This window comes from Notechis scutatus, chromosome Z (assembly GCF_049901735.1).
Source record: "Notechis scutatus isolate UNSWTSFEM ecotype Mainland chromosome Z, rNotScu1.2, whole genome shotgun sequence".
NCBI classification, from domain to species: domain Eukaryota; kingdom Metazoa; phylum Chordata; class Lepidosauria; order Squamata; family Elapidae; genus Notechis; species Notechis scutatus.
Window position 1 is genome coordinate 7,203,211 of NC_142025.1, and position 16,321 is coordinate 7,219,531.

General features: G+C 38.1%; 1 protein-coding gene across 2 annotated transcripts in view; it reads right to left on the reverse strand.

The window, feature by feature from the left end:
* Positions 1–2,736: 2,736 nt before the first annotated feature.
* The window catches only part of RHEB (Ras homolog, mTORC1 binding), a 31,950-nt gene continuing 18,365 nt past the window's right edge, over positions 2,737–16,321 (reverse strand). Inside the window, exons 3-8 of one of the 2 annotated variants that reach the window (XM_026678940.2) lie at positions 13,460–13,527; positions 12,044–12,126; positions 8,983–9,039; positions 8,817–8,864; positions 5,534–5,615; positions 2,737–3,205 (exon numbers count right to left, since the gene is read on the reverse strand). In XM_026678940.2, the coding sequence (XP_026534725.1) occupies positions 3,113–3,205; positions 5,534–5,615; positions 8,817–8,864; positions 8,983–9,039; positions 12,044–12,126; positions 13,460–13,527 (431 nt within the window). In that variant the 3' untranslated portion in view covers positions 2,737–3,112. Of the gene's footprint in view, positions 3,206–5,533; positions 5,616–8,816; positions 8,865–8,982; positions 9,040–12,043; positions 12,127–13,456; positions 13,528–16,321 lie in introns of both variants that reach the window. The other variant, XM_026678938.2, reaches the window with a different exon arrangement.

Genomic DNA, 16,321 nt, shown 5'->3' on the forward strand with positions numbered 1-16,321 from the left:
AGTCCTCTGTTATAATAGCAGGAAGCATTCCATTCAAATTGTCCTCAAAAACATTTGCAGGTGCAATGGTCCTGAAAAAGTAGACCTATGACTGACCAACACCCTTATGACCATCACAGCACCCACATGGCTACATGATAAAAATTCAGGCCCTTGGCAAGTCGCATGGGTTTATGATGGTTGGAGTATCCTGGGGTCATGTGATCACTATTTATAACCTTTCCAACCAGTTTCTGACAAGTCAGTAGAAATTGGACCCAGGGGTGTCAAACACAAGGCCTGCAGGCCAGATTCAGCCTGCGGGGTGCTTAGATCTGGCCTGCGAAGCCACCCTGAAAACTGCAAAGGCCTGGCTTGCGTGCCTCTACCAGCGAAAACGTAGCTTGGGAAGGTTGGAAGGGTGGCCCTTCCGAATTCTGTTTTCACTGGCAGAGATTTGCAGGAGGCTGTCACAGACGAAAACGGAGCTTGGGAACCTGTTTTCACTGGCAGAGCCCTTGGACCACCAGACGCCTCTGATGGGAATGACATCAAACTGGCCACTCACCCTGGACACACCCACCTTGGCCCCCCAAGATCAAACACAATCCTGATGTGGCCCTCAAAGAAGTCAAGTTTTACACCCCTGCACTTAATCATGATCACTGACTTGCTTACCCATGGCAAAAAGGTTGTAAAAATCAGGTGTCTCATTTAGCAAACATCTTGCTTAGCAATAGAAGTTCGAATGCCAATTTGTGATTGTATTGATTATCTGTACTGCACTCAAGCTATTTGGAAAAGTGCGTGCTAATCCCTTCTTTGTTAATAACGAATTGTTATCAAATTTTCCCAAAAAAATCTTCACCTAGAATACTTTTTAAAATAATAATAATCTGATTCAGATTTGCCCATTCTAAGCCTTATGGCCCAGAATCTGTAATGTCCTATTTTTTTCTTGGAGCAAAATTAAATGGTAGTATAATTTATAGAAATACATTCCTACTCTTTTCAATTAGCACAGAGATTCACCCCCAAAATATGTTAGCTGTACAAGAGAAAGGCAAGTGGCATCATCAAGGAAAGTGATTTGGATTTTCTGCCTAATTGCAACTTTACAATGGCTGAATGTGTATTATAATACTGTGTGCAGGATCTACTAAGTGAGCAAAGACCACAATGGTCAACCTGCTGTTTACCCTAGTAAAATAGCTGGCAATTTAAAACAATTGTTCTGCAGCCTGTTTCCATTAACTCGTCAGGATGAAAACCATCAACTTAAAACATCCACAGTGATGGTGGTCAGTTGAGGCATTCACATTCACATACAGGTCAGCTGAATCAGGATAAGTTTTGACAGGAAAGTTTGTCATGCCACTTTCAGATCAGACCTTATTTCAGAGCAAAGGATCTGCAAACTGAAAATAATCTTTGCAAGAATATGAAACCCCAAAGGGGGAAAAATGTTTCCCCAAAAGTTAAGAATACACAAGTAATGCCAAATTAAAATATAGTGTAGTGTAGTATAAACTAAAGTGTTGCCATACAGTGAGAACCAGTCATTAGGGACATCTCCAGGGTGGTGGGTGGGTGAAGATGGCAGTAGAAATCTTGCAATTGAAGATGTGACCCGTTTTCTGGATTGCATGTAGCGGGGATTTCAATTGTGTGATTACACTCTCCTTCTGAAGTGTTATCCCTCCTCCTGCACAAGAAAGCTCTCGCCAGCTGAAATGATTGACACCTGGACCAAAAGCATTTGCTCATCCTCACCCATACCTTAACCACCTTCCATTTGGATTGTTACAATGCCTTCTACGTGGGACTGTCCTTGAAGACAATTAGGTAGCTGTAACTGGTGCAGAATGCAGTAGCATGCGCAGCTTGGAGTGTCAAATAACACCACTATGTCAGCTGCATTGATTCCCAGTTGTTTTCCTCCAGGGGCTGATTATTGCCTTTAAGCTGGGCACACTCTAAGTCCTCTCTCTTAAATGTGGGTACCTAATGGGATTTCAGACGTGCGCCTTCTTCGTGATCACCACAACCCTTTGAGAAACCACCTGAGATCTGAGGGAACCCACCCTTTTAATCTCCCAGAGAGCTGTGGGGAAGAGCTCTCTACATGGGCTAGGATGAGGCTTTTGCTGGGAGCTTTTGTTTCTGTATATCAATCAGTCAATCCAGCAAAATCTTCCAGATCACCACAATACAAAGAAGGTATTTGAGAAACTGGAAGTGTGCAGAGAAGAGCAACCAAGATGATAATGGGTCTGTACACTAAATCGTTATGATGAACTGTTGAAAAGGCTAGGTGTGTCTACTCTATCTAAGAGAAGGATTAAGAGTTATGTGATAGCTGTCTTCCAGCATTTGAGGGGTTGTCACTGAGAAGAGGATTGATTTATTGTCTAGGGAGGCAGTCATGGGTAGAAACTTGTCAATGGGACATACATAGAGAAAAAATTCCAACAGAGAGAAAAATTAATCAGTGGAATACCTTCAAGAAAAGATTGGACAATCATTTGTCCCGGATGCAATAAGATCTCCTGCCTTGGACAGGGAATTGGATTAGAAGATCCCCAAAGTCCCTTCCTGACCTATGATTCTAAGTTACTTTGAGAATTTTCTCTTTGACATATACCATCAGAGTTCAGAAATGTCACACTGAATTGTATTATCCTGGGAAACCGAAGCAAAGCATTGTCAATGTGAAAAGAACTGCAATCCTGAAAGAACTTCAATAAGAGGCACACCTAATTTGCAGTATTTTATTTACAAGTATACATTGAACACAAAGAAACACTGATATTTAAGCCTAGTTAGTAGTGTAACAATATGCTTCATCTGGATGATTATTCTAATCCAATTACATTTAAAAATTAATGCCAATAAATTCTTGGTCATAATATTAAGAAATATATAAATTGAAAATATGATTGCTTAAAATTTAAAAATGAAAATGAAGCCTTTCTGAGTCAGACTTTAACATAATCAGAAGGGAAAAGTCTCAAATTGAGTGTATATAGTTCAAGTTAACAGAATAAAAAGCGTAGTTTCACTGTGAGGGGAACAGGCAGTTTGCTTCTTTAGATAAAAGACATATCCCCACTTTAGAGCCTCCAGTGTGCAATCACATCATTGAGCAGGACGATTTCCCTTGTGAAGATCCTCCATCTATCTTCTCTGCTTCCAAAATTATCCTCCGGAAAACGTCCACAGCAGTCTGAAAGAAGGAAACAGAAGGAGATCTTCTAAGAACCCAATGCACAATTGTACAGGGTTCTTTCTTTTGTGTTAGAACAATGATTAATATCCAGTGCCAGTGCTGGTGGCTAAGTGGGGTGGATTAGGTACTGCACCTGTTCTTTGAAAGTCACAGAGGCCCTGGAGATTCTGGTTGCGTATTTAGAGAAATGTAATCTTAGCCTATCCAGAAATCACCAAGTTGAGGAAAGCTACAGTAAGGAATACACAGGAGCAGCAACCCAGGAACTACACATTTTCTACACAGTACTAGTCTTCTGTAGCCTGATTAAAATAAGCTGCCTCTTACCGTGCCCGTTGGTTTTCAGTAGAATTTTTGCCTCCACGGTTTTTAAAACATGCATTAAGGATTGTATTTAAGGATTGGGACTGAAGAAGAAACAGTTGCCCAGAAAATGCTCTAGGAGAAAATATTGGTACCAGTAATTTGTGAAGCGCAAATTTTTTTGGTGAGAAACCACCTTTCAACATTTTTGAATTAACCCAATAGCAAATCCAATAGCCTGCCTCTTTATATTGCAAGAATTATTTGTCAACAAGGTGTAATTTTGAATTGGGCTTCCTGTCTAATTTGTTCCATGGATTTAAATGCCCCCTTAGGCATCTTAAAAATGTAATACAACAAGTAATTGAACTGTGTTTTGTTTATGGCCAGATGTACATAGGGTCTCATGTGACATTTTAAAATCTAAAATCAAATGAACAAATTCACCATATCAACGTATTTCTCTCTATATATAAATGGTCCATAAAGGAGCTAGTTAATTTATTTCTCCTGAATATTATTTTAGCACAATCCTAAACTATATCGACAACTAATCAACATTTTTTCTACACAGATTTCAAATCTGCAATTCACTTTCTCTTTAGGAAAAATACTCCAGGAATATTATTTTGATGGGAAAAAAATCCTATTACTGAATCAGGAGTTTAGAAACAAGGAAAATATATTCTCATCTTAATAGATAACCAGTGGTTTGTGATTTGTTGAGTATGTTATCAATAGCTGGTCTCACCCACTGGGCCAGGGCATAAACTTTACTGCTGCTGAGTTCAATATAATTATTAATAATTATTATTAATCCAGGTTCAAATCTCATGACCTAAGGCTGCATGGGATTGAGTGGAAAACTAGTAATATGTTTTTCAGTGTATTTGAAAATGGTCTATGCTGGCTGGAGAATTCTGGAAGCTGGAGTTTACAAGTCTTAAAATTGCCAAGATTTGGCACCCTTGAGCTAGTCTTCCACTTCATGATCACTTTTCATCTCATACTCTAGTTTAAATTGCCCTGATAGGCCATGGAAAATAGTGATTCTTACCCTAACATCCTCTTTTACCTTTTTTAAAAACGTTTTAGGCAATTGGAATCAAGTGGCTATATTCAGTTTCAGATATCTGCAACAGCTTCACGATAGCCTCACTGACTGAAATGGGTAACATATTAGTGATTTGTGACAGAAAGAGTCAAATAAATGGCAGTCTTGAATTTTCCCTTGAAAGAAGGCCATTACCAAGTTGTACAAAGACTGACTTGGAGAATTCCTCTCCCACATACATACTCTATTAACCAGCAGCTCCAGCTAGAGAAATAATGGAAGAAGAGAGCAAGCTTTGAAATGAATTGAAAAAGAAAAAGAGAGAGTTGAAGGAAAGGAAAGAGGAATCCCAAATGCCAGGACAAAAATTTTGTTTAAGCCTGTTTAAAAATGTTTCCTTTCTTAAAAGTACTGTAAAGACAAAAGCAACACTGAAGAAAGGACTAACATGAATCACAAAACAAATTGTTTGTTTACCAACAACATATTAACAAATTTTGAAAATGGTTGATTCCCTGTATCTGTTCCAGTGAAATGTCTGATGCGGAATAGCATCAGGTTATGAAAGCAATCAAATAATAGTTTATGTGACCAGATAAGAATGCTGCTGCAATAAACAAACAGCTTTTAATGACATAGATGTAAGTATTTTTTAAAACATGTGGCATATATTCATTTCTAAAATAAATAAATAAAAATAGAAGCAAAATGACCCCCTCAAAAATGAAATAAATCACAAATTGTTTTGCCTTCTGTGCATCCATAAACTAACTGACTGGATTGTTGTGCAAAACTGTATGAGGCTGAAAGCTGGTCTGTTGCTATTATCCAGAGTTATTGAGAATTCAGTGACATAAAAGTTTTAATAATTATAATAATATTTTTACAGGCTCTTGAGGTTATTCTTTCTCTCTTGCTCAACTTCAATAATGGGATTTGAAAAAATATATATATATATATTTTGTTACCTGGTTTTCCTTAGCAGAAGATTCCAGGAAAGCTGCATTCCATGATTCTGCTAAAGCTTTCCCTTCTTCATAGCTGATCACCCTGGAGTGGAGAAAAAGGCAATTTGTTGTGAGAGACTCATAATAGGGAGAAGAGCCATTGGCTAACTTGGAAGTTCAACGGTAGTTTGGCTCTAGAATCCTGGTGTATGATTTTTCTAGCCTTGTCAGTCAGAAGGTCGCCAAAGGGGAATCACATGACCTAGAGACACTGCACCCGTCATAAATATGAGCCAATTGCCAAGCGTCTGAATTTTGACCATGGGGATCAACACTGCATGGAAAAAGCAATCTGCAGTCATTTCCATTACAGGGTTATGCAAATCACATATCGTTGGGAAGGGACGGACTCTTATTGTTATATAACCGTATTTTTCGGTCTATAAGATGCTCCGGACCATAAGATGTACATTACCTTTAGAGGAGGAAAACAAGAAAAAAATAATCTGCCTCTGCCTCCCACCATCCATCCGGTATTCATCTGGCTAGCGTCCTTGCAGCAAACAGCAAGGTCAGTTTCAGCACATTATCGCAGCCCCAGCATGTGGCTCAACAGGGCTCCGCTCCATTGCGCCCACCACCGCTCAACTGAGCTGAGCTGCTGCCACTGCCGGGGGACTTTGCTGCCGATCACTGCCTATCACTTACTGCCGCCTATCGCCACCCGTTCACCGCCACCTGCTCACTGCCAATTGCCATGGCCCATTCGCCACCACCCACTGGCGGTGAATGGACCACGGCAAACGGATGGATGATGATCAGCAAATGGGTGGCAATAGGCAGAAGTTGCAGTGGTGATCCTCGCTAGCTACAACAACTGATTGGCGGTATTCTGGGAGCCTGTACGCCAACCAGCTGCTCAGCAGCGAAAACTCCAGTGTTTCCCAGCAGCAATGCACCAATCCACCTACCCCCACTGCAATATTCACTCTGTAAGAAGCACAGACACTTCCACCCACTTTTGGGGTGTGTGTGTGTGTCTTATAGTGCGAAAAATATGGTATATATGCAAGGAAAGGGATATTCAGGTAATAGACTGACATTATACCTTCACAAATGATCACAAATGCTTGGTAGTAACAACTTAGGCACCATCTCCAATTGCACATTACAACAGCTTCACAAGCAATTTGCTGTGTGTTATTTTTGGAACAACCAATTGGGCCCATTAGGGAAATGCCATACATTTTACAGAATCCTATACTGACTAGTTCAGAAGGGGTCATTATTTGGGGAATCTTTCTTCTAAAAGAATATTCAAAAATGTGAGGTAACAACAAAAGAATTTGTTATCATAATTAGGAGTTCTGGCTCATGCATTAAATATTTATTAAATAAATTTATACAAGTAGTCTTTGAATTACAACCATTCATTTAATGACTGTTAAGTGACAGTTCCAATGGCACCGAATAAAGTGACTAATAACCAGTTTTCATACCTACAACTGTTTCAGCATCCCCATGGTCATGTTATCTAAATTCAGACATTTGGCAACTGGGTCGTATTTAGGACAGTTGCAGAGGTCCCAGGGGTCATGCAACCACCTTTTGTGACCTTCTGACAAGCAAAATCAATAGCAGATGCCAGATTCACTTAACAGTTGTGTTATTAACTTAATTGAAGTGATTCATTTAACAACTGTGGCAAGAAAGGGCATAACATGAGGCAAAACTCATTGAACATCTGTCTCAATGCTAACATCTGTCTTAGCTATGGCAATTTTTAGCTCAGTTGTGATTTAAGTCAAATACAATTGTGTAGCTACCCAACTCACACATATGTTGGGTAAATAACATTTTTTAAAAATCCACCATGTAATCAAAATGCATTAAAAATGTATACAACCCCCCTACAGTAAAACACAATGAAACCAGCTTTTTAATTAGCTCTGTCTCCATTCAGGGTTCCCAGGACCACTGACAAGACCAAGTTTTTAGGGCCTTCTGGAAAAGCAACTGGATGAGGGCAAACCATAATTTGGGGGAGAGATTATGTTTCATGGAGAAGGGGCCAACACGGAGAAGGGCCTTTTTCATGGTCCCGCCATATGTACATCCCGTCATTGATGGGATCCATAACAAGCTTTGCCTTCTTATCCTGTAAGCCAGGTAGATGCAACAGAGGACAGGCAGCCCTTCAAAAAGCCCAGCCCCAAGCCACACACACACACACGCAAGTATAAATATCTCTGATATTAAGCGACTTTTCCAGCTAGCCCAATTTTTCCAGATATGGTGAATTCTTAGATGATTTATAGAACCCAACAAGTCAACTGCTAGAAATTATGGGAGTGGTATCCCAATGCATTTGAGGAATAATGTCAGGTTAGAGAAAGCAACTGAGACAGGGAGAAACCTCTGCAGTTTTATTGCTGCAATACACATTATCAGCCCAATGAAGAAAACTACATGTCGTATTATTCGTCTTACTGCAAGCATCTTGAAAAGCCATGAAACTGGCCAAAATTCTCAATGGAGTAGTACTGGTAGATGTAGCAGTAGCAATAAAGACCCTGGTGCCTAAGAATAACCTAAATAAGAGGCAAGGAATGTAAATAACATTTTCAATAATAATTGTAATGTATGAAATGATGTGCCAGGGAAAATCTCATGTTTGATAAAACATGCAAAGAGGAGCAAAAGGCAATAAAACACTGCCCAAAGAGAAAATGAAACCTCAGAACGATCTAACAAATACAGCTGTCAATGTACTACTGCCTCAGATCTATCCCTGATTCAGCCTTAATGTAAGAAAAATATTCATTCTCACAAGTGCACATTTTCATCTGCTTGCCCTACAAAGAGAGTAAGAGTGTGTGGGCATGCACAAACACGAGTGCCACATGGATTCATTGTAGAACTAGAAAGCAAGTCAAGAATTAGGTAACACTAGACCGCCTACATATCCTGTGAAAATCAAAGGGTGAACCTGAACCTCTTATGTGGTCTTAATCTAACCAGCTACATCGAGAGTCTGTGAGATTGAACCCGAATAACCCTAAGACCCTGGGAAAAGTGATAAATGTAGGATAAATATAGCATGTCCTTGGCGGCCCACAATACTTGCCTTCAGCTAAATAGGTCAATGATCCAAGCTTAGTTGGGTTTACAAGCAAATAATAGGCAAATAAAGGCCAGGAAAAAGAATCAGATGAAAATATTTAGACCCTTAAATATTGCACTACATTTTAAGTTTAACATGATTGCAGTAGAACCTTCCTGTTTAAAAGGAAATATTCAGTACCGTTCCATATGCAGGTCTTTTTTATTCCCAACCAGCATAATGGGAATCCTGTGGAAGAAAAAACATACAACTCATTTCAGAATAGAATCAAATTCATAGAATAAGACAATAGAAAGAAATTTTTAAAAATGAATCATGGAATGAAAATGACTATGTTGCTACTTACTGGACTTTTCCCACCATGTCCAGTAACTTGCCATGGATAACTTTAATCACTTCAAAACTGCAAAATAAAAGGATGACATTATATCTGACAATCAAAGTTGCACTCGTAACATTTCTACCCAGTCTACAAATAGTTTTAAATAGATCAAATGATTCTTAAGAGTGTCTATTTGCCTAGAAATAAATGTGAAAAATAAGAATGATGGTTGTGAAAGGAACATTCTGTCTTTCCAGAGAGCAAATTGAAACCTTCCAGGGAGATTGGGTCATTTCTGGCAGCGGGTTGTCTGGAGCAGAAAGAGATTTGGTGACCCGGCACTCCAGTACCAAACGAGACCTGGAAAAAATTAGTCCATACATAGTGAAAACTTGCTCGTGATAACGTTCTCATAGAGATGCATTTTGAAATTATCAATTAATCTTTAGCCCAATTTATCCTTGGCAAGAAATGTTAATTGGGCTGCATATGAATTTGATTTTTTTTAAATGGTAAAATCTCATAACAACTAAATACAATGATTGTATATTCAAAATAAGGAGGTTGTTTACATTATTATTTTAAAAATATATACGCTACCTGATTCCCAGAAACCCTGGGTTTACAAATTGTTAAAAGCATTAATAAAATTAAAAATCAGTAACAATACAAGAAACATAAAAACAAAGAAATAAAATGCCAAGAAAGGAAACCCAGATGGGAACAAAGGAAAAGCAGAAAAGGGTAATAATACCAAAGTGCAAGACATATATTTCAGGATAAGCAAAAGACTGTATATATGTATGTATATATATTTTTGATCATTCATTTAACAACCATTCAAAGTTAAGACAGTACTAAAAAGGGGTCTTAGGATCAGTTATTGTACTTAACGGCTGTTGTAGCATCCTCACTGTCACGTGATCAAAATTTAGGCACTTGGAACTGGCAAGTATTTATGATGATTGTAGAATCCTGGGGTCTTGTGATCCCCATTTGCGACCTTCCAGCTGGCTTCTGATAAGCCAAATCAGTTGAGGCAGTTTCACTTAACAACTATATGATTCACCTAATGACCATGTTGATTCACTTAACAACTGTGGCAAAAAAAGGTTATAAAATTGGGTGCAGCTTACTTAACAACTGTATTGCTTAGAGATGGGAGTTATAAGTTGAGGACCACCTGTGCTGTATAAATGGGGATAAGTAATATGATGTTTATGGATGCCATGAAATAAAAGGAAGCAATCCAATATTACAAGAACCAGGGTCTGCCACATAACCTCATGAGATTTCAGTCATTTTAATTCAAAAAATGTTAATAAGTTAGGCGTACATATTTCTAAGATTTCAAAAAAATCACAGCATTTTTTGTTAAAAACAGATTTAGAATTTCTAATTGGATGCAAAATGTTAAAAAATTAAAATAAAATAATAAATTAATTAAAAAGAAAACAACAACAACAACAACAACAAAACAACTTAATGGACAGACTTGATGAACCACTAAATCTTTTTATGTCATCAGTTTTCTATGTTTCTGTGAGAGGATGCCAACGTGCCACCTGGAAAGGCTGGGCATCCAAGGAGTTGGGAAGGCAATGGCTTGCAAAGCAAGAGTGGTGAGCCCTAACCCTATCAAGGTCAGTTGGAAAGAGGATACATATACTTGGCCGCTTCACACAAGATCAATTATTGTGGGGGCAAAACATCCTAATGAAACTAATCTTTGAAATCAATAAACCATAAACAGATCTGTTGAAAGCCACTGCAGAAAGAAAGGGCTTTAATAAAAAAAAGGATCATTTGCATGTAAGAAGTTTCTCAAAAGTTTTCAGCATATTAATTTGGAAACTAAAAAAAAACAAAAGTTAAAAGATTTTCTATCCCCTGCAGCCAAGAACACACACATATGAGAAAGCGATAATTGAGTCCCCATCAGATGAAGCAGAGTTCCAGCAAAGGAAATTTCCAGTGTTGGCCTCAGTACCAATTCAGAAGCTGAGTTTATTTGGTCCATTAAAAACTTGTTCTTTGTTGCCCTGTATAATATACATCCTGGGCCACAAACTCCAATAAGGAGGTCTGTCTGAGTCTTAACTCTGCTTGCCTGCCTTATTTTACACACACAATCAGGAAGCTGTAGATTGGAAGCATCACAATATAACCATATATACAAGAACGAACTGAAGGCAAAAAGTTTTAAGATTTAGAGTAATGGGATTTAGCTTCTCAAGTTTTAGCTGCCTTGAGAAAGCAGCAAGGTTTTTCCTTTAGAAGACAAAACAAAAAACAAATGCCAACTTACTAGAGAATTCAGGACTGTACTAGAATAAATTATCACCCCTTGTTTGCTAGGGCAAAGTGTGAGAAACAAATCAGAAAAAGTTCCTTTTCAAGTTCCTGCATAATCATTGGATATTTTTACTTGTTCCATTGTTTAATTTTTAAATATGTTATCTAAAATAGTGGATAACCTTGAGACTGTTCTGAACTCACACATATGCAGTTTAGAAATCCCAGTGTTTAGACTAGCATTTAGACTATCTCAGATGCCCATAACTTTAAACATGTACTGTAAAACTGATTGTAATTGTACTAACAGCATTTACTCAATTTATATCCTAGCTTTATTAAAAGGTCGCTTTGACATTAGATAGTAATTACTGCTCTGACCACATATTTTTTTCCTTGTAGGTTCACATTGCTGAGGAACAGTGGTGAAACTGGCAGTGTGAGGGAAAAGCATAAAATACAATTAAACTCTTCTGATTTTAAGCCTTCCATTATTGTATATATTTTGCTCATGTATCTGTAACTCCTCAATGTGTATAAAAGCAACCACAGCCTATAAATTTTCATTTTTGTGGAAAGACTGAAGCTCAGATTAAAACAGCTCAAATTTAGACAACATAGCGCAAGGGTCTTCAAACTTGGCAAGTTTAAGACTGATGGACTTCAACTCCCAGAATTCCTGAGCTAACATGACTAGAGAAGGAATTCTGGGAGTTGAAGTCCACAAGACTTAAAGCTGTCAAGTTTGAAGACCCCTGAATAGTGTATAGTATATAGGAACTTAATTTACCTTTTTATTGAAGTGACTGAGTAAACAAGAATGTAACCATTGATGTCTATGGAATAGGTCTGAGGAAATATGGAATATTCATCCTGTTGGAAGATAAAGCTTCATTAAAAAATCTGTATCAACACATACTTATCTTTGATGCTTAAGATTAAACACAATCATCACATCATTGGAACACCATAAATGAATGTATAGAAACTGACATCTTTTCACCGCTCTGTCTTATATTCCTGAAATTGCAGGCATAGCTGGAAGATTTCAATGCCTGTGCAAGGGTCAGCAAAAATTCAGTTGAAAATATAAGGCGTAGAAGCATATTACTGAAAATGGCATGTCCATATAATCAAGTTTATAACCAATGATGTTAACAAATGCTAAATGGGAATTTGGTAAAATTGAACTTTGCATTTCTAAATTGCTATATTAAACTTGAGTTGCAAGAAGACTATTAAAATAAACTGTTACGTTACTAGATTTACATTTTATCAATTTTATATTTTTGCTGTTAAGAATGCAAAATTAGATAAACTACTTTAGTAACTTTGTACATGCTCAACTGCATTACAAAGGTTTTAAAAAAACCCTTCAGATTTTAGTTTATAGCAAAATCCGGAATGGACATAAATAGTATTCTACAAAAGGCCAGACCAAACAACAGTCTAAGTTCCAAAGATTTGAATTTTAATCCTGCTGCTTATTATGAGACATTTTTAAAGTCCTAAAGCAATTTTGGTTGCCTTCCTAGCCAGTCCAAGCACCTTTCAGAGATAGGGCCATTTACCATAGCATTTTCTTGATTGGGGACAAACTTTGCCAATACTACTTATATTATAAGGTGGTGGCAACAGAATCTTGCCTCTCCCTTTATCCATCTGAGAATTACAGATGGTCTTGTGTGAGACATTTTCTTAGGTTATGGTTCTCCCCTGGACCTGGGTTGGATAAATCCTCAGGAATTGACTTGATAGTGGCTCTTCCTCTTGTTCTTGGTGAACTTGGAAAGTTAAAATGGGGAGGGCAGAGATAAAGATGAATCCTAATGTACTCACCTCCTTCTTTCCCAAACTCATATTTAGCAGAGACATCTAAAGAAGCATCGTACCTATGCTTGATTGAACAAAAGCAGAGGGCGCCTGCGCTTCTCCAGGACTGCAGATCTTCAGACCTTCATGCTCAACAGAGGGAGAACCAGGGAATAATGTGACAGAGACAAGGATGGAAAGAGACAGCTGGGAAGGGAGGTGGGGGACCAGCATGTACTACTCCAGCCTCCTAACCACTGGAGTCTTCATATTACAATAATGTGTGTGAAGAAGGTAACACTAAAAAGACGGGACCTATTTGACCATAACTCAGTTCTCCAAGGACATCAACAAGTATCTGTACAATCTGAAGATACTAAACCCAAACTAATACCTGGCCAGCAGTGTCAACCACTTGAAGATGATATTCTTGTCCATTGACAGTAATCAGCTTTGTGAATGCTGGACAAATAAAAATAAGAATATGTCAATGTTTCAGATGCACAGTTCATTGAAATCATGCTAGTAAAACTATTTTAGGTATCATGAGAAATTTTATACACACACACACACACACACAATCCCCCAAAACTTCAGTTATGATGCCTCTGAATGGATTTACATAATAATAATAATGGAAAAACAGATTTGCTAATAAGATATTTAATTTTTCCATTAGAATATTTTTTTATTTATATCCTGCTTTTATTAATTTCATAAGAAACTCAAAGCAGCAAACATATCCAAACATATCTTCCTTTTCCTATTTTCCTCACAACAACCCTGTGAGGTGGGTTGGGGAGAGATGGGGGGGACACTAACCCAAGATGCACAGGCCAAATAGAAAACAAAAACCCAGTTGGATTTTAAAAGTTTGGTTCTAGTAAATGTATTATTTTTGTAAAAATAATAATAATAATATATAATTTTCCCAAAAATTAGAAACTATGTTAAAAGTTTGAAAATTGAGACAAAAACAATATAAGGGGACTACACTGTGCAATATTTCCACTAAAGTATATTCAAGAATATATCAAAGTACATTCAAGAACATGAAATAAAGGTTATTTAGCTGCACTTGACTCCATGAAAAACACTCTTGCTTTTTCACAGAGGCAGAAAGTTACTCTTTACAGTCTATTTGCTCATACACTATGCTTAGAAATTGCAGTCTGCATTGGAAAAAGTTGTAACTCCTCCTTGCAAGAAGAGGCTGGACTTCAGGATTTTATGGTTCTTCTCATCTAGGAAATTATAAACAATATTTAACAAAGGGCTGACTCAAGTAATTACATTTTAATTGATTAAATGTTTTTTTTAACATTTGCTAAATTAAAATAATCTTAAAACTAATATACTTGTTTCTCATATGCCTCTTGCTTTTCAATTTTACTTATCTGCATTTAAATAGATTGTAGTTGATTACACATGAATTTAATTTCCTTAACCAATCAGAATCTTTAAAGTTAATTAAGTTTGGTAGCAGCAGGTTTCCAGATTTGAAATTCCATTCATGAACAACTGTATCTGCTGTCATTAAGGCTGCCTGCCCCAATTTAGTACCTGCAGCTTAGCATATCCATCATCTTGTGAAAGTGCTTAGCACATGAAAGCAACAGAAATTGTTGCAGTGGGTAGAAGTCAAGATTTGCACTATCTGAATACAAGACTGACAGTGAATGTTTGATGAAGCCAGCATTTTGTTAACATACCGTATATGCCGGCGTATAAGACGACCCGGCGTATAAGACGACCCCCCAACATTTCCACTCAAAATATAGTTTGTTATATACTCGCCCCCTCTTCCGCACGCCTTCCACTTTTGCACTTTTTTTTTTTTGAGGCACTTTTGTGCACCGTGGAAACGAATCCCGTGAAGCTGAAAGGAGCAGCCAGCCTTCTCCCAGCTCCCAAGGAAACGAGGCTCGCACCGCCCGGGCTCCGCTGAGGTATCCGGCTGGGGCTGTCAGGAGTTGTTACCGCTGGCGCGGCTCCGCGCGGCTCCAGTCCCGCGTTGCCTCGGGAAGGGAAAGGCAAAAAGGAAGAGCCGCGGCTTTTGCCTTTCCCTTCCCGAGGCAACGCGGGACTGGAGCCGCGCGGAGCCGCGCCAGCGGTAACAACTCCTGACAGCCCCAGCCGGATACCTCAGCGGAGCTCGGGCGGTGCGAGCCTCGTTTCCTTGGGAGCTGGGAGAAGGCTGGCTGCTCTTTCGGCTTCACGGGATTCGTTTCCACGGTGCGCAAAGTGCCTCAGCCGCGGGCAGCTGCAGTGCTTCCCAATTACTATTTGCCGAGCGTATAAGACGACCCGGCATATAAGACGACCCCCAATTGGAGGCATCTTTTTCAGGGCAAAAAAGTCGTCTTATACGCCGGCAAATACGGTAAATCAAATTCTTTTTTATAAAAAAAAATGTGTTGAAATGATCTGTATAATTTATTTATTTATCTTATTTATTTTTCTAATGCCATCCAAATCATTCCAAATATAAACAGTGGCTATTCTATCAGCAGTAATGTGGGGTGGATAAAATTTCAGAGTTGGTAAATGCAAAACACCTTGTTAAACATTCATTGCTGAAGAATTAGCTGCCGCTATACCAAGGCAACTGTTCTGAGGACTTTTATGCAGGGAAGGTCCAGCTGCAAGGCTAATTTGAATCCAAACAGAAGCCCTGGGAAAAAAAAATTTTTTTCCAAAGCCTCAAAATTTATAGTCAAAACAGGAAGATTGAGGAATTTTTCCACCAAGGTCTCAGAATTTGAGTCAAAACAGGAGCACTGGGGAATTTTTCCACCGAGGTTTCACAAGCTTCCTGGCAACAATACAGTATACAGATCAGCACACCATAGGATAGTTTATCAATACTGTACTTTGCAACAGACTTCAGATCAAATTCATCTTTCAGCGTTTGAAGGATGCCATGATTACAAAATTGAATTTTAAGCTACCAAATTGAATTTGGTGTATTTCACAGTATACATACAGAATGAAGTCTCAAAGGTTTATGAATGAATATATTTTGAATACAGTTGAACTAGATTTGCTGCACTAGATAACTGCAGAACTTTGTAAATCTCAGACATTTTATAGTCCTCATGGAGGATTGAGATTTCACTTTGTTACTTCTAAATATATTTATGATTTACAGACAACAATCATATTTGCAAATGTTTCAAATCCAAACACAAGGGAGGAAAGAAACAGAAAAATGCAAAAATTGACCTAGTTTCCTAAAATTATTACAATTAATATT